The sequence below is a fragment of the Antedon mediterranea genome, chromosome 7 (assembly GCF_964355755.1).
Source record: "Antedon mediterranea chromosome 7, ecAntMedi1.1, whole genome shotgun sequence".
Lineage (NCBI taxonomy): Eukaryota > Metazoa > Echinodermata > Crinoidea > Comatulida > Antedonidae > Antedon > Antedon mediterranea.
Window position 1 is genome coordinate 414,619 of NC_092676.1, and position 18,812 is coordinate 433,430.

The 18,812-nt window shown below is 32.4% G+C and overlaps 2 protein-coding genes across 3 annotated transcripts; both read left to right on the forward strand.

Annotated features, from left to right (window-relative positions):
- Positions 1 to 455: 455 nt before the first annotated feature.
- Positions 456 to 6,986, forward strand: LOC140054380 (coiled-coil domain-containing protein 91-like). Its single transcript, XM_072099358.1, has 10 exons — positions 456 to 564; positions 951 to 1,092; positions 1,274 to 1,551; positions 1,865 to 2,047; positions 2,162 to 2,341; positions 4,048 to 4,155; positions 4,426 to 4,587; positions 4,695 to 4,871; positions 5,230 to 5,343; positions 5,849 to 6,986. The coding sequence occupies exons 1-10, from the start codon at positions 529 to 531 to the stop codon at positions 5,972 to 5,974; spliced, it is 1,506 nt and encodes a 501-aa protein (XP_071955459.1). The 5' UTR covers positions 456 to 528; the 3' UTR covers positions 5,975 to 6,986.
- Positions 6,987 to 7,454: 468 nt separating this feature from the next.
- On the forward strand, positions 7,455 to 18,412 carry LOC140054089 (phosphatidylserine synthase 2-like). Of its 2 annotated transcripts, none has more exons than XM_072098933.1 (11): positions 7,455 to 7,514; positions 10,399 to 10,569; positions 12,019 to 12,123; positions 12,557 to 12,707; positions 12,952 to 13,086; positions 13,323 to 13,373; positions 13,637 to 13,750; positions 14,209 to 14,327; positions 15,169 to 15,283; positions 15,516 to 15,661; positions 16,234 to 18,412. In XM_072098933.1, the coding sequence occupies exons 2-11, from the start codon at positions 10,418 to 10,420 to the stop codon at positions 16,607 to 16,609; spliced, it is 1,464 nt and encodes a 487-aa protein (XP_071955034.1). In that variant the 5' UTR covers positions 7,455 to 7,514; positions 10,399 to 10,417; the 3' UTR covers positions 16,610 to 18,412. The 2 variants fall into 2 exon arrangements, with proteins under 2 accessions (XP_071955034.1, XP_071955032.1); XM_072098931.1 differs by having other exon boundaries at positions 7,457 to 7,531.
- Positions 18,413 to 18,812: the final 400 nt, after the last annotated feature.

The window sequence follows — 18,812 nt, forward strand, 5'->3', positions numbered from 1 at the left end:
AACTAATTAGACTTACACATTTACTTCATTTATTTTTACCAAGTTCAAATAAGGTCAAGGATTGTTGGCAAACAAGCGAGAGGTGTAGTGTACCCACACACGTATCAAACAATCCAGATTTTAGATTGACGGCGTGATTACGGATCATTTTTCGTATACGGTTTTTGATAGGCAGTACAGAATTTTTCTCGACGACGACGACGCACGTCGACGACCGATGGTCAGTCATATTGACACATAATATGCATGACTCTGTTTTTAGTTTCGAGGCATTGAAAGCATGAACCAGTTATTCGAGTTCTTGGTAAAATATGAATAAACATTTTAGTTGAATTTGAAAGTACGTAGAAAAAGAATTTTACTACAACAGTTTTGATACGACGAGATTGAGTGTAGTCGTATAGAGCTTGAGGAAAATATAGATGGCGCTATACTATTATTAGTAAAAAAGTTCTAACAAGTCGCTATCGTTTCGAACTTTCAATTATCGTAACAAAAGTACTGTAGAATACCTAATAATTATTAAATATGGCAGACGGCTGGGCAAACTTCCCATCTAATGAGGTAAGGATACTTATTAGGAAGTGTTACACGTCGACTATGTTTGCAAACGCTCAAAACGTCCAGACAAGGCTAAGCCTACGTACGACAAACATACCGTAATCATCCGGCCTATCCAGGCAATCCACAGGCGAGAAACACCTTTATGCACTTACTGGAGCTGCTGAGCGAGCGAACTACTAGGGCCTAGCAATGTTGAGCCTAAGCAAGCTTAGATTGCGTTTAATTATGTATTTACACTAGAATGAAAGGTACCTACACGATACTTTAAAGGTAAATTATTATGTAATGCATTCCATAAACAAGTATTTGATTGCTCTTCCCAAACTTTCCTTTTCTTTTTTTGATATCTTTTTTTTTACTGATGATGTCATGTATGTTTTGTATAGGGGAATGAAAATGGGCAACAAGAAGAGGATTGGGATGATTTTGGCGGCTTTGAAGGTGCAGAACCAATGCCTGCTGAGTTAGCACAACAAGATGTCCCACATGTAGAAGCTAGCCCTTCACCATGGGCTGTTTTCTCAACAGGTAATTCATATTTCAATGCTACAAGAAAACTCACCAGTGTTGAATTAAACAGGATTTTGGAAAGAGCCATGCATGTTTTGAATGAGCCAATATATGGGGAACCTGACCGTACCATTTTCAAACATAGTGTAATTGTAAATATTTGGAATTTTATTGTTAAAACAGTTTGATTTTTTTGTAGGAAGTTCAGGTGCTGCTCAACCAGACTTACTCATTGCTCCAGCACAACCTACCTTACCAAAAATGGATCATTCCTTCTTGAATAACTCCTCTCCAGAAGTAACAGCAATGGGAGGTTCCATTCCATGTCAAGGGGCAGTTGGTGGACCGCCTGAAATTACTATGCAAGCAGAAGCATCCGTGCTACAGGCAGCTGCAGGTCAGGCAGAAACAGATCGGCAACAGTCGCTTAAAGATATTGATGTTGATCTTGTATTGGATGATAGATTAGATATTATTGTAAGTTTCCATGGGTATAATTAATTGAATTGGAAAATACTGTGGCAAAGGATGGGAGGAAATATTTTCTTTTGAGTACTTGGATAAAGTGACTTAGTTGAAAGACTAATATAAACATATATGTTATCTCACCCAAAACTGTATGTGTTTGTAATGTATATGTTTCCATATGTTATGCTATTAAATGTCTATGCAATATTGTAACTTCATTATTTAAAAACATACAAAACTTTTGTAATTCATCATGATTAACTTGTAAAATTGTAGGTTGTTTTTGAGGTCATCCAAATGTCATAGTGTGTTTATTTTAAAGGGGTCAAGAAAAGGAAATGCTATTGTGAATGGAGGTGCTTGGAATGATAGTCCTGTGTTTAGAGGTTCCCATGGCAACCAATCACATCCTCACCAAGAGCAAACAGCTCAGTTATCTAGAAGAGTTGAAAACATGGAGGAACAGTTATCAGTTGTAGATCGTGAGAAAGAGCGATTACAGCAGGTATGTTGTTATTGTCTCAGTTATTCTGTGTTATTCAGTTTTATTTCTATAAATAAATATATATAATACATTATATATCATCTATTACTCTTTTATCCCTGCTTTTTTTTGTAGAAACTGCACGAAATGTCCACCAAAAATGATAAACTTCAAGAAGAATTATTAAAAGAAAAAAGTGAATTAGAAGAACAACTTAAAAAATATAAAGATTTAGAATGTAAACACAAAGGAGATATTGACGAATTGAGAAAAGCTGGACATGATACGCTAGCTATTATGTTAGAAGAGTATAAGGTATTAGCAATGAACATCTCCCTTAGCCTAAGTACCAACTTAGTTAACAAGCTGGACATGATACGCTAGCTATTATGTTAGAAGAGTATAAGGTATTAGCAATGAACATCTCCCTTAGCCTAAGTACCAACTTAGTTAACAAGCTGGACATGATACGCTAGCTATTATGTTAGAAGAGTATAAGGTATTAGCAATGAACATCTCCCTTAGCCTAAGTACCAACTTAGTTAACAAGCTGGACATGATACGCTAGCTATTATGTTAGAAGAGTATAAGGTATTAGCAATGAACATCTCCCTTAGCCTAAGTACCAACTTAGTTAATAAGCTGGACATGATACGCTAGCTATTATGTTAGAAAAGTATAAGGTATTAGCAATGAACATCTCCCTTAGCCTAAGTACCAACTTAGTTAACAAGCTGGACATGATACGCTAGCTATTATGTTAGAAGAGTATAAGGTATTAGCAATGAACATCTCCCTTAGCCTAAGTACCAACTTAGTTAACAAGCTGGACATGATACGCTAGCTATTATGTTAGAAGAGTATAAGGTATTAGCAATGAACATCTCCCTTAGCCTAAGTACCAACTTAGTTAACAAGCTGGACATGATACGCTAGCTATTATGTTAGAAGAGTATAAGGTATTAGCAATGAACATCTCCCTTAGCCTAAGTACCAACTTAGTTAATAAGCTGGACATGATACGCTAGCTATTATGTTAGAAGAGTATAAGGTATTAGCAATGAACATCTCCCTTAGCCTAAGTACCAACTTAGTTAACAAGCTGGACATGATACGCTAGCTATTATGTTAGAAGAGTATAAGGTATTAGCAATGAACATCTCCCTTAGCCTAAGTACCAACTTAGTTAACAAGCTGGACATGATACGCTAGCTATTATGTTAAAAGAGTATAAGGTATTAGCAATGAACATCTCCCTTAGCCTAAGTACCAACTTAGTTAACAAGCTGGACATGATACGCTAGCTATTATGTTAGAAGAGTATAAGGTATTAGCAATGAACATCTCCCTTAGCCTAAGTACCAACTTAGTTAACAAGCTGGACATGATACGCTAGCTATTATGTTAGAAGAGTATAAGGTATTAGCAATGAACATCTCCCTTAGCCTAAGTACCAACTTAGTTAACAAGCTGGACATGATACGCTAGCTATTATGTTAGAAGAGTATAAGGTATTAGCAATGAACATCTCCCTTAGCCTAAGTACCAACTTAGTTAACAAGGTGGACATGATACGCTAGCTATTATGTTAGAAGAGTATAAGGTATTAGCAATGAACATCTTCCTTAGCCTAAGTACCAACTTAGTTAACAAGGTGGACATGATACGCTAGCTATTATGTTAGAAGAGTATAAGGTATTAGCAATGAACATCTTCCTTAGCCTAAGTACCAACTTAGTTAACAAGCACCACCTTAGTTAAATAAGCACCAAATCAGTTGAATAAGTACCAATTTAAGTGAATCAGCACCAACTTAGTTGAATAAGTACCAACTTAGTTAAATAAGCACCAACTGACTTGGATTTGAAATAAGTCTGTTCTGTTTTTAGTTGGATAAGTACCAACTCAGTTGAATAAGTACCAACTTAGGTGAATAGGTACCAATTTAGTTGAATAGGTACCAATTTAGTTGAATAAGTACCAACTTTACTTGTTTTTTAAATAAGTGTTCTGTTTTTTAGGGATTGTGTAAATGCGCTATTTTAGAGCAACAGGAAGCAAATGAACAAAGATTAAAAGATGCACTTACAAGAGAATCAGATAAATGCCAGGCCTTAATGTTGTCACAGGTTTGTTTATAATTATGGTTTCTACAGGACTTTTGTTGGTATACTGTAATAAACAGTTTCTCTATTTAAACAAGCATCATTTTAAAAACTTAACTGTAAGCATTAATATCTTATGTATAGCCTTTTTAATATTACTTATTCAGGTGTAAGGCCTCATTCCTATATTTGGAATGATTACACCAAACACCATTTTGTATTATGACCCATAACCCATGTTGTGTTGAAGTTGGTGTTCTTGCATTGTTTTATTCTGGTCTTTGTTTTTTTCAGCATGAGAAGCTAATTGGTCTACTAGAAGAAGAAAAGAAATCAAATGAAGAACAAATGAATTGCGCAATAGCTGAACTAACAAAAAAACATGAACAAGAAATTGAAAATGTTATAATTTCTCAACAGCAAAAAGCAGAAGAAAAAAACAAAAAAGCAGTAGAGGTAAATATACATTTAGTAAGAATTGTTGCATACTGTATAACATATATATTAACATGGAATCACCTTTTGGGAGCATTTGTAATAATCATATAATGGTTTATTTTAAGGTTATGGAACAGACCCACAAAGAGTCAATGGAAAAATTACTTAAAGAACAACAAGAGAAAGCGAAGGGAGCTTTAGAGAATGAAAGAAAAATAGTTTTAGAAATGATTGAAAAGGAAAGAACAAAAAGTAAAGAAGCGTTGAGTAAAGCATTGAAAGAGGAAACAGACAAGGCAAAGGTAGGATGCTGATGCTTTATATAATGTTTGTTGTTTGTTTTAACCCTTTCACTGTGAATGTCATAATTTGTGGCTTATGATGCTTGGCTACCAATCTAAGGGTCATGGGTTCAAGTCCTGTCATATGTCAGGATTTTTCTAATAACAATTTACAACTCCACTCCCAAAGACTTGTAATAAGACTTTGTTTATGTAGAGCATCTTGTGTATATGTTTGTCTTGTGAACAGGATTACCACCTTTAAAAAAAAAGGATAGTGAATGAATTTGCTTATTGTTATCCGTGGCAATTTGCCTAAATATATATAAAACAAAATATTAAAAGATACATAATTAATAAGGTTTTATTTTTGATTGAGGTTGCAATAAAAGAAGCACTTTGTGAAGAGAGGAAGACGCAAGAAGAAGCCAATAAATATGCCGCAGACAAAACAAAGTCACTGATAATGGAACATCTAAAAGAACAAAAGAATGTTAGTGTGTTATAAATTATTACATTATCATTGTATTTATTATTACATTCATCATCTCAGACATTATTTTGGACTGATGTTTATACATTTATACTTGTTATTCTGTCATAAATTATTTTCAAAATTAGTAGTACAGTCAACTCTCCCAATACCGGACACCTTTGGGCTGGCCAAATATGTCTGGTTTTTAATGGTAAAATTGAATTTGGGACTGTTTGGACTTCAAGAAAAGTCTGGTATGGAGAGTTTCCAGTTTCATCATCAAGTCTGATATTGGGAGAGTTTCCAGTTTCATCATCTAGTCTGATATTGGGAGAGTTTCCAGTTTCATCATCAAGTCTGATATTGGGAGAGTTTCCAGTTTCATCATCAAGTCTGATATTGGGAGAGTTTCCAGTTTCATCATCAAGTCTGATATTGGGAGAGTTGACTGTAGTAGGTATGTTGCTATTCTTTGTCTGCATTTTCAATTTATAATTTAGTTTTGTGTGTTTGTCTTTATCAGGCTGACAGTGCTGTCCGTCAACGATCACTTGCAAGCATCGATTTATTCCTAGAGGGCGCTAAACAACAATTACATATATTGTTAGACACTCCTGTAAAGTCTTCCAAAGATGGTGTTGATAGCTGATGATGTGGTATGTCCTTGTTGTCCATAACAAATGTAACAATTTTAATACAAAATTATTTGAATAGAAATACTGTAGCGTTGTTAATGTCAAACTTGTAAGAATAATGATTAAATATGGTTAAAATACAGCAGTACATTAATGTACAGCACATGAATGTCGTATTAGGAAAAGATACATAATGGTCACATATTATTTATGAGATTGTTTAGATCATCAAAGTGGAATAGAGCTCACTTACATGATATAAAGCATCATATTGTTTTTACAATTGTCTACTTACGCACAAATAATAAATAAGAGGTCTTTAGATCAATAAGTCTCATCCATTTGTAAGTTTTTTTGAACCTCTATAACCTCTGTAACTGCTAAGTTTACAAACTCATCTTTTAACTTTTAACATTTTTCTTAATTTCTGGTATTTTATTTTTAATGTTAAAGATATTCAGGCTTTTAGTATAATGTGCTAATAAGCCTGAAATATTATTATTAAATAGTAAATATAATATTTTACCAACATTACTTATTTATTTTTTAAAATGTTATTTAGTAATAACTTTTGTATTGATTAATTTATTAGTTTATATTAATCACTTTGAACGATTTAGTGATATAGCAGTTATTATAGGCAACACAATAAACCACCATTGCAGAAATCAATCATGTACAAATTAGTGGGTCAAAAATTATGTAAACCTTGAAACTATCTAATTAAAGACCAATTTTATTATTTATATATTTAATATTTATGATCCATGAAAATTTGTGAAAAACAAATTAATGTAATTGCAATGTAAGTAATACTACTGAAGATTTAAAAATTGATTGCCTTGATAATAATATACAAGATAATTACTATGTATTACTGTATTTATAGGTTGTGTTATCTTTACATGGAAACACAATACTGTACATGTAACATAATTAATTTGATTTATTTATTTGAATTTTTTTCAAATCTTGCTCTTTACAACAACTAACATCCTTGCATTAAATATTAATTATTGTACCATCTGAACATGTTGTTTATTTTGCAAATAAAATATTTTATTTCAAAATGCTGTAGTTCTATTTAGTTTTATGTTTCTGATCATAAAGAGTAATAATTCCGTATTATTACGTATTTTTTAAGGATTTGCCATTCCATAGACACACTTGTGCGTCCCATATCAATTCACCCCCTAAGTTTCTTGAAAAATGTTTCAACAGTTATAGTCTCGCGTGGCCCAGTCTGCAATTAATTTCTATTACTTTTCTGACGAAAAAAGTGATTGAAATTAAATAATATTGACCTTTTCAGTGAAGAAAATCAGCATAACAATACATTATACGGTTTTCTAAAATACTATAATTTTTAAGAAATTTTATTTGGTAAAAAGGGACATTATTTACAACTGATTTTGGATCAAACATGTAAAAAATCCAATTTGGTATGCTGAATTCAACTCGGCTTTGCAGTAAGTAGCTAGTATGCTTTCTTTCCACCATCACACCTTGACGATCCCCACCGGCAGTAGTCCTGCTGCAACGATTTGTTTTTAGGTAAACTAATACAATAGGTAATTTTCAAAATATTATATTGTTTGTAATTATAAAGTGTATGTATATAGTCTAGTGATTCCATCTTCTAATCATTTTAAAGCCTGGAACTTGAATGACAAAAGAACATGTGGAAAGCAGGCCCTCTAGTCTAGCCTAACTAGCTAGGCTAGGCTATGTATTTTATGGTCTAGCTAGGACGGCCAGGCGTTGAGTTAGAGATAGGTAGGTAGGGACTTTATAGTCTAGGACCTGTGTCAGATTTGTATGCATTTAATTTAGGAGAGAATATCTCAACTGTTATAAGATAATTTGACCCCAACGAACAACATAGAATGTGTGCCAAATTCGCTATCCGGGACGAACATGCCCAAAATCGGGGTCAAAGGTTAAAAATGTGTGGTTCTTATATCTCGACAACCACTTGTCGTACAGATTTGCTTTTGGTGTCACATTGTTCAGAATATACATATTTATATTCGGTCTAACATAACTTTTAGCGAAAAAATGACCGGAAATGCTTTTACAGACCTTTGACCCAAAATGACCCAAAAACACATTTTCAGGTTAAATTATTCTTTAAAATGCCAATGGACAAACTGTATGGTATTAAATGAAAGCATACACAATATGCTACGCATTGCTACCCAATTAGTATTGACAATTTTTAATTATGAATCTAATTGTATGGAAAATGTGCATATTTTGATTATTTTTATACAAAAAATGAATATTTTGTAGTGTAATTGTTATGTTTACTATTTTGTATCAAATGAAAGCCCATAAAATATTCTATCCATTGCTACCCAACTTGTATTAAAAATCTGTAATTATGATGCTAATTTTGTTAAAAATGTGCATATTTTATAATTTTGTTACTAAAATGAGTATATTAAATAGTGTAAATTTATTTTGGTTTGTTTATAATAATTAATATTAAATAATTCAAGTGACCTTTGAATTATTCTTTAAAATTCCAATGGACAAACTGTATGGTATCAAAGGAAAGCATACACAATATGCTACCCATTGCTACCCAACTTGTATTGAAAATGTTTAATTATGAAGCTAATTGTATGGAAAATAGGTAGCATATTGTGTATTATTTTTTGTCATTTTTGGGTAAAAGCATTTCTGGTCATTTTTTCGCTAAAAGTTGTGTTAGACCGAATATAAATATGTATATTCTGAACAATTTGACACCAAAAGAACTCTTGAATTATTTAATATTATAAATAAACCAGAATAAATTTACACTATTTAATATACTCATTTTAGTAAAAAAAAAAAAAAAATATGCACATTTTTTACAAAATTAGCATCATAATTACAGATTTTTTATACAAGTTGGGTAGTAATGGATAGAATATTTTATGGGCTTTCATTTGATACCAAATAGTTTTTCCAAACACTTAAATTATTTAATATTATATAAATAAACATAACAATTACGCTATAAAATATTCATTTTTTGTATAAAAATAATCAAAATATGCACATTTTCCATACAATTAGATTCATAATTAAAAATTGTCAATACTAGTTGGGTAGCAATTCGTAGCATATTGTGTATGCTTTCATTTAATACCATACAGTTTGTCCATTGGCATTTTAAAGAATAATTTAACCTGAAAATGTGTTTTTGGGTCATTTTTTCGCTAAAAGTTATGTTAGACCGAATATAAATATGTATATTCTGAACAATGTGACACCAAAAGCAAATCTGTACGACAAGTGGTTTTCGAGATATAAGAACCACACATTTTTAACCCGAAAATGTGTTTTTTGGTCATTTTTGGGTCAAAGGTCAGTAAAAGCATTTCCGATCATTTTTTCGCTAAAAGTTGTGTTAGACTGAATATAAATATGTATATTCTGAACAATTTGACACCAAAGGTAAAGAACCACACATTTTCAACCTTTGACCCCGATTTTGGGCATGTTCGTCCCGGATAGCGAATTTGGCACACATTTCATGTTGTTCGTTGGGGTCAAATTATCCTATAACAGTTGAGACATTCTCTCCTAAATTAAATGCATACAAATCTGACCCAGGTCCTAGACTATTAGGAAATATTAGTTAGGGCGGCGATGCTGTAAGTTGTATTAGCCTAGCATGATATAAGTCAGCAGGGCCTATATCGAATATTCATACTGAACATTTGCTTGGTATTTATTCGGACCAGTAGTACCTAGTAGTAGGCCTAGCCTAGTAGCCTTTGAATTCCTTATTTAGACACTCACTATTTTACTGCCTAGCCTAACTAGGCCGGTGTCTGATCATTTCGGCCGTCGGTTATGGAACGGCCAAATTTATGAAACGCCAAAAAGGATAAAATATGTACTGTTCATTTTGGCCGCCATAATTCTAAATATTGTACAATATGTATGACAAATGTTCATTCTATACTACTACAGTAGTTTTATGCCATTTAAATTTTTTTTTTGGTAAAAAATGTAATCCATAATTGTGGAAATTAGTTTTAGTCATAATCGTTGACCCCCCTATATATGGTCGATGACAAGACTTGGGTTGCATGAACTTGGTATACACCACAAAATTTGCACAACTTAGAAATTCATATAAAAGATAAGCCTACTTGTTTAGCGCATAGTAACTGTTTTGGCCCGCCTTTGTTTTTTAAAAACAAATATTTTATGATGAAATGCGCCCGACGACAATGACAAGAAAAAATCACAGGTCATGCGCGGTTATTGTTCCAGATATCATTGTCCATTTTATAGATTTAAAGATTAAATTGATTTTACTCATGTTATTTAGGGGCCTGGCAGTTTATTAGGTAAGGATTGTCACTCTTTTTTTCAAATATACCATGTTTCAGTATTTTAAATATTTGTTATCATTTTACTCTTTTAATTCTCATAGAAACCAAAGAAAGAAAACAATGAACAGAAGAAAAAAAAACAGAGAATCTGACGATTCATTGAACTATGAATCTGAAAGCAGACAAAGATTTGAAGATTCTGATGATCGAACCAGTCATTTCTCAAGTTTACAAACTCACGTCTATGATGATGGAACCAATACATATTTTTGGTAAACTGTTTTATAAAAAATCGACACTCTTCTCTCATCTTCCCTTTAAAGGACATACTACTCGTTTTCTTCACTCTACTCTACCTCACTCACTGTCACTCGCTCAATCTCTTCATCTTAACGCGTCTTCCTCTTCTGTGCTTGACATTAAAACTGCCCTTAAAGCCTGTCAGTCGACACTATTATCGTTAAAAGTTCAACGACGATCGTTTGAAAACGATCAAGTTGAAATGATAACGATAGCGCGAACATTTGATTTCTAGCGTTGAACGTTAGAGTTGAAAACTCATGTCTTCTCTCTCGAAGTCGTCGTAACGCGAAAAAATGAATAGAGGATTCCGCTGCCTCTACTAGAGGAGGCTCACAGTGTAGGAGATGTGGGCCTAGGCATACTAATATCTCTATACTGATGGTTCTTTGTTTTCAGTAGGCCTATCCTAGCCCAAATAGCATTTTGGACTTAGGCAGAATACTTAGACCTACCTAATATCCCTACGCCTACTTTCTGGAACATCATTTTATAGTCACTTTGGCAAGGCCAGGCCTAGCTTTGACCGCGCCGCGATGCAACAAATATAAATGTAGTAAGCAGAATTTTCCATCAATTACGTGACGTCATGTGCTGTATTGCGAAGATGATTGGTCAGTTCTTACGTTTTAGCGTTGCGATATCGCTAGATTTGAACTGGATTCAACTCTTGCGATTGTCACCGATTGCGAATTGTAGCGTCGATTATTACACCTTTTCCTGTAAGTCGCCGACGTTTTGTATCATCGCCGTTAGTTAAAAAAGTACCTTTTCCTGTAAATCGTTAACATTTCAATGTTTACGTAGGAGATCGCCGATTATTGTTAACGATAGCGTCGAATAACGTCAACAGGAAAACAGGCTTAAGATGTAACCTATAATTTCTTACACTTTTATTAATTATTATAATAACAATAATTACAATAATTAAAAATAATAATAATTACTACAGTAGTAATGACTCTAATTTTTATGTGTTTAAATTAAACACATAAAAATTTAAATTTTAAATGTAAATATGTATAATTATGTTTGTATGATGTAGTATGTTTTAGCGGATTTTAGCCCTTGATGGCATTTGCAGCAATAAAGAAATTGAATTGAATTAATGCGAGAACCACTTCCATATTGACCATTGGTTGTTAAAAAGATTATAGCAAAATACAAGCATATGATGAAGCTATGCTGAAATGTTTTTTATTATTCTGACTGGACACTAACCAGTAAAGTAATTCTTAATTCCATGGGCTCAAAAGTATCAAAATCTCATCAATCTTAAATTTAGAACTCTGGTGATCTAAAAAGTGTTATGCAGATCAATAATTATGTATATATCTTCGGCAAATAGAGGTTAATGATAATATTTCTTGAAAATTTTTGTGTAATCTTGAATTATTTGTGTTTTTTTTCTCAACATACAGGCGTGCACATTCTATTACAGTGTTGTGTTTGATGATAATATCCCTAGTGTATGTAGCCTTAGTAGAAACAGACACTGGCAATGACACCAATTTTCATGTCAAAAGGTAACCAAGGTCGACTGTTTATTTCAAAATTTAAAAACTTCAAGAATATTTGTTTTTAATACATGAGGGAGAAAGATTCCAGCATAGTCTATTGTAGAACATCCCTTCTATTAATACATGAGGGAGAAAGATTCCAGCATAGTCTATTGTAGAACATCCCTTCTATTAATACATGAGGGAGAAAGATTCCAGCATAGTCTATTGTAGAACATCCCTTCTATTAATACATGAGGGAGAAAGATTCCAGCATAGTCTATTGTAGAACATCCCTTCTATTGGGGACAATTTATAGTTTATTCCTCACTTTTTTATTATTTCTTCCTCACATTTTTGAAGATTCCTTAGTCAGTAGCTTTCCCTTCCTACTCTTTTTAAAGATAACATGATCATCTTATTAAAGTTATCAAACTAAAATAAATGCATTTTATTTCAGAGGCATTGTAGCATGTGTCGTCATATTTTGTTTGTGGGGTATGACTCAAGCCAAAGATGGTCCCTTCCAACGCCCTCATCCTGCTGTCTGGAGACTTGTCTTGTGTCTATGTGTTGTTTATGAGCTGCTTTTGGTCTTTATACTTTTTCAGGTGAGTAGTGTTTGTATAGTTGTTTTGCCCTGTGTTTGCTTGGCCCTCAAAGCTGTGACATTGCATTCTTTTGTATTTTATTTAAAATAAATTTTATATATCGATGAAATCAAAATGCTATTATTGTTAACTGAAGGTAATGATTGGTTTGCAAGAATATAGAAATAAGATTGTTTGATAAACTGTATTTTGTTTTGATCTCAAAGAACATTGTTTATTCTCAAATCAAATCTGTTTTTTACAGACAATTGATGATGCAAGAAAATTTGTAGGATATTTAGACCCAGAGCTTGGTAAACCTCTAAAAGAACAAACATATGCAGAAGATTGCAGGCTGTATGTACCAGGTCATCCTGATGGACCTTTCGCTAATTTCTGGGTTTGTCTTGGTTTTTTTTTATTGTAAATTTAGACATATTGCCAGCCAAGTATAATCTATCATTCACTGTCCTCCAAAAGTGCCAACTCTGATCACAGAATAAACATACATAATTGTAAACAAAAGTCCCCTTTGATATAATCTTTCCCAAAATTTTTAATTTAGTCAAAAAATCTTTGAAAAAAGTTGGTTAATTTGTGACACAAAGAAAAACTCTTCTATGTTTTATTTTTCAGATTAAAATGGATTTTTTTGTCTTCAGTCATTTGTTTGGATGGTTTGTTAAGGTAAAGTTGACAATGTAGTTAGAATAATTTTATAATTTTATAATAATACTGTACCGGAAATTAATTGAATACTTTGATGAATTTAACTTGAAGTTTAGAACTTAGCTCATTCGTCCCTTTGTTGACGTCATAACTGGAAGCTCTGAAAACATACGCGTGAAACTTAAGGTGTTGGTTAGAAAAAATGTCCAGAATCCACGCTTAAATGAGTTGACATTACATTTATTCTATTATTTATTCTCAAAATGTTTGTGTTTTTATAGATGATAATTGTTCGTGACTTTTGGATATGTCAGCTGCTTAGTCTTGGTTTTGAACTTCTAGAATATTCTTTAGAGCATCAATTGGCAAACTTTGCAGAATGTTGGTGGGATCATGTAAGTTTATACATAGTTCCAGTTTATTTTCCATTTCAATTTATGAACATAAGATAAACAACTTATATGGATGGATAACCGTAAAAGCGAAGCTCGTTAGCCGGTCACCCGTTAGTGCAGTGACATTACAGACAACATAAAGACAAGACAAAGGTGCAATACATAACAAGACATGTGAACACTTGTTTCAGTCTAGGTTCAATCTTTAGAAAATTACTTCACCTTATTAGCTTTGTTGGTGTAAATTTATCAATTCCAGGAAAATATATTAAATAACAAATTAAACTTCTCAAATGGGACAATGTTTAGTCATGCGATTTATGAAGGGATATAGTAACAAATTGGGGTTACAGTAGTGCTATTATAGATGTATCATGTTATTCTATATGCAGTACATTACAGATGAACATCACCCATGAGCATGAATGTTAATAGAGTCTTGCGCTATTCTATTTCAGTGGCTTATGGACTTTTTAATTTGTAATTCACTTGGTATAATTATTGGTCAGATGACTTTGAAGTATCTTAACATTAAAGAATATCATTGGCATGGCTTATGGAATATTCAGTCGTACAGGTAGAGTGTGTAATTGCATATTAATACTGTCGTAGTAATAACATTTATTTCAAATTTTAACTTCATTAGTAATAATGATTATTCTTCACCCAGGATGAATAAATGTGATAAAATTATTTTTATGTCATTTTTACTTGGGAACTTTTTTTCAATTTTTTTTTCAATTCAAATATTCTTTATTCATCCTCTATCATGAAAATATACAACAACAATATATGAGAACATAAAAAAGATGAAAAGGAAACACATAAAAACTCAAAAGAGCTTGATTAGTTGTGTCCCCCTATGTCCCTAACTAGCCTAAAAAACTAAAACATAAATAATAAAAAAGCTAAATCCTGCAACAAGTATAATTTTTAAAATTATTTGTAAAATGATAATAAATGTTCTTTAAACAATGATTTAAATATGTATATTGATTTGGTACTTTGTAGTTCGTAATTCAAGTCATTCCACAATTTGGGTCCCACACATGACACAGTAAAACTAGTAGAAGTACGATTACGTTTTCTGAGTCTCATTTTGTCTTTAGATCTTGTATTATAATTATGGTAAGAACCATTTTTAATAAAGAGCGATGAAAAACGCACGTCCTGATTAGTAGTAACATTATACATGAGAAGCCCAATTTGGTACTTATTGATATCCGCAATTTTAAGAAGTTTAAATTTATAGAAACATTCTTCAGTACAAGACTGTTCCCAGTATACAACTCACAATACAATGAAAAAACTTGCATATAACACAGAAAAAACACCACCCACCACACTTATTTTTGTTAACCTTTGTTTAAATCTATACATTTTGTGTGTGGATTAAATCATATTTCTTTTATTTTCAGAGGTAAGGTTATGCGTGTATTCCAGCAGTTTACTCCTTACAGCTGGACACGCTTTGATTGGAAACCAACCAAGAGTCTCAAACGTTGGCTTGCAGTTATTGGAATTATGTGTATGGTAGGTAAAGCCTTGTCTACACTATCAAACTTTATGTGACAAAAAAAAAATGTGATGTGCCCATATATGGACATGTCAAATATCATTACCATATTTGGGCATATCACTACCACTTTGTTAAACTAGTTTGATAGTGTTGACAGAGATTTATGCATTATAATAATTTACAGATACAAATAACTATAGATTAAAGTGTTTTTGTAATGTTTACATGTAATTTTTTTGTTTTTAGTTTGAAATTGCAGAATTGAATACGTTTTACTTGAAGTTTATCCTATGGATCCCACCGCCACATTTTATAAATTGGGGGCGCATGTTAATTCTTGGGCCAGCTGCTGTTGTCGCCATAAGAGAAACTTACCAATATTTGGAAGATCCGTAAGTTGTCAACAATAAATTGATCTATTTATTTTTAATCTATTAAAATGCAGTGCTCGCTGAATCAAGGAACAATTGTTAGCCCACACAGGTGAATTTCTTAAATTAAATTAAACACGCAAAATGTCAGAACAACTTTGTTCCTGGTTCAACAGACCCTTAAATGTGTGTACATTTTTGCTTGCCATGGGGCCTAGGGTAACTGATTCTGTATATTTTTGCTTGCCATGGGGCCTAGGGCAACTGATTCTGTACATTTTTGCTTGCCATGGGGCCTAGGGCAACTGATTCTGTACATTTTTGCTTGCCATGGGGCCTAGGGCAACTGATTCTGTACATTTTTGCTTGCCATGGGGCCTAGGGCAACTGATTCTGTACATTTTTGCTTACCATGGGGCCTAGGGCAACTGATTCTGTACATTTTTGCTTACCATGGGGCCTAGGGCAACTGATTCTGTACTTATTTGCTTGCCATGGGGCCTAGGGCAACTGATTCTGCAAGCACTAAAATAAGGAATATTAGTCATATACTAAAAACTTGTAGTTTCAATATTTTATTGGTTTTTTTTCAGCACCTGTAAAAAGTTTGGTCAGCAATCTTGGATAATTTCAGCAATGGTTGTAACAGAAGTTTTGATTGTTATGAAGTTTGATTTACCTCTGGTCCTGCGACCTTTCCCGACCCACATCGCCCTCCTTTGGCTCATCGCATTTATCTGTCTCGTTGTCTGGACTATATTTCAATTCTACATTCGCCCACAATTTTTCACTCAAGTGCCGTCGCATTATGGATCTCCATCGAAATACGAGTCGTCATCGAAATACGAGTTGTCGTCAAATTATAAATCACGGTTTAATGCTAAATCTGAGGAGTACAGTCACAGCATTAGTAACGGAACACATCAGCCTTATTCCCTGAGAGCAAGACGGCCGATTAATGGGAAATAGTTGGCATCATAGTGGATTATCTTAGGATTAGTACAGTCACTAATCTACTTACTCATTCTGTGTTATTAGTTTCATTTTGTTGAAAGGGTTTTCAGATATCAAAATATAATAATCCTATATATGTATTTTTTTTAGGTTCTCACTCTTAACCACAGTAGTAAATTGAGAAGTAGTTCATTGATTGGAAACCAGTAATTTTAACTTACATTTCAAGATATTTAAAAATACTGTTTTGCAATCAATGAACTACATATCAATATACTAATTGAAACCAGAGGGAAATGTTTCATTACAGTAGTACATTTGTTTGTTACTTCCAAATTTGCTTCTCCACCATAATTTCTGATTTCTGTATTAATATTTTTTCTATGAACAAAAGGCGATAACAAATATTTACTAAAAAGTTTCTTTTTACAATACTAAACAGGGACAAATTTCATTTTGTAATTTTGTTTAGCAAAATTGCTAATCAAACTGATTTTTGAGTCAAGAAACATAGTTTTGTATTTTATTTTTTGCTACACAATTTTAGAAATGTGTAGCAATATTGTTGTTTTGTATAGCTTTTTGCTATGCCACACTGGCGAAATTATTCCCTGCTAAAGACATACTTGAACAGTATATATTATATATTATTTATTATTTAAACGTATTGTCCTCCTCAACCATATAGCATACAGGGGAGAGATTTACTGGTCAATAATTGGACTAGTGACTTTATGAAACACGACTGGAAGCCACAGGATGGTGCTCATGAATAAGAGGTTTGCTGGTCTATAATTGGCTGTCTTAATTTGATATTACCTGTTCACTGTAATCCATATAGGGTTATTTGTCATCATAAACTACGTTGGGTTAACCCTATCATCATCATCATTTAGGAACCCTAAGTGACCTTGGTTTTTTCCTCTGAGTACTGCTCAGGGGGCACTAGGTTTAGCCAGTAAGCGTTCATAGCCGTTTTTTTTAGTGCTTTTTCTATTGCTTCTATATAAGTTGTCATGGCTATGTAGTAGTCACATTGGTTAAACAAGGTTTCCATTGCGTGTTTGCATGTTGTCATGGTTTTTGTACCATAGTTTTTTCAAAAAATATCATATTTTTATAAAAGTAACTGGATGTGTATTTTATATTCCACACAATTGCATTGTTTTCATCATTTTTGTTGAATAATAACAGTTTAATCAATGCCATATCCAAAGGCTGGACTATCCCCTTTACAGTGATATGAATGCTTTTTTTCTTACCCTTTATGTGAAATTTCTGGATTCACCACTAGGTTATCATGAAACAATTCATTTTTTTAATTTTGAAAACATGCCAAACGTTTTTCAATTAATTCTAATTAATTAAGTTGGTTTTGTTTTAAACTGTTTTATGAGTCATGTGTTGCATTAAGTTTTCTTTTTATCATAGATTGTTTATAGATTTAATTTTACTCGTTTGTTGTTGGTTTTTTCTTAATTGTAATTTATAAGACCATAACGGTATGGTCAGTATTTAAGAGAAAAGATATTATATGATACAGTAAGGTGTCTTATTATGCAAATGAATGGTTATGAGTTGAATGGGGAGAATATTCTTATTAGGTTCATCTTTGTTTTGTGTGATCAATGGATTTTTATTACATCTTATGTGAGACCACCAATTCATTTAAATACAAATTATGTTTTATTTACATGCAAATAATATATCTATTCCTTTATAAGCGCTGAATGACTTGCAATTATGTAGAAAATTTCGTTTTTAATGAGCATACCAGTCTACTAAGTATTTAATAATTGAATCAAAAGAACATAAGTTCAAAGAAAACAAAATTTTAAAAAAGTAATGGAAGATTCTTTTATATTAAAGATATATTGACATCACATTGTCAAAATATAGATAATTGATGTTGTTGTGGATTTAAAATGAAAGCATTTTCAAATTTGTCTGTCAGATAATGAGGGGTTTATTTTGTCTTTTCATAAGTCAAATCATTTGGTTGTATGATTTTATTAGTCTTCATTTTTTTGGAGGACAATACATTTTTATCTGATGATCGGCAAAAAATAGTTTAAAATTGTGGGATGTAGAGTTATGTGACAAAGAAACCATGATTTTTTCATTGTTTCTAAGGGTAATTTAAGATAATTTTCACTAATAAACTGGAAAACAAGGTTCAATTTACTACATGCATTTGCTTTTAAAATGGTGTACTGTA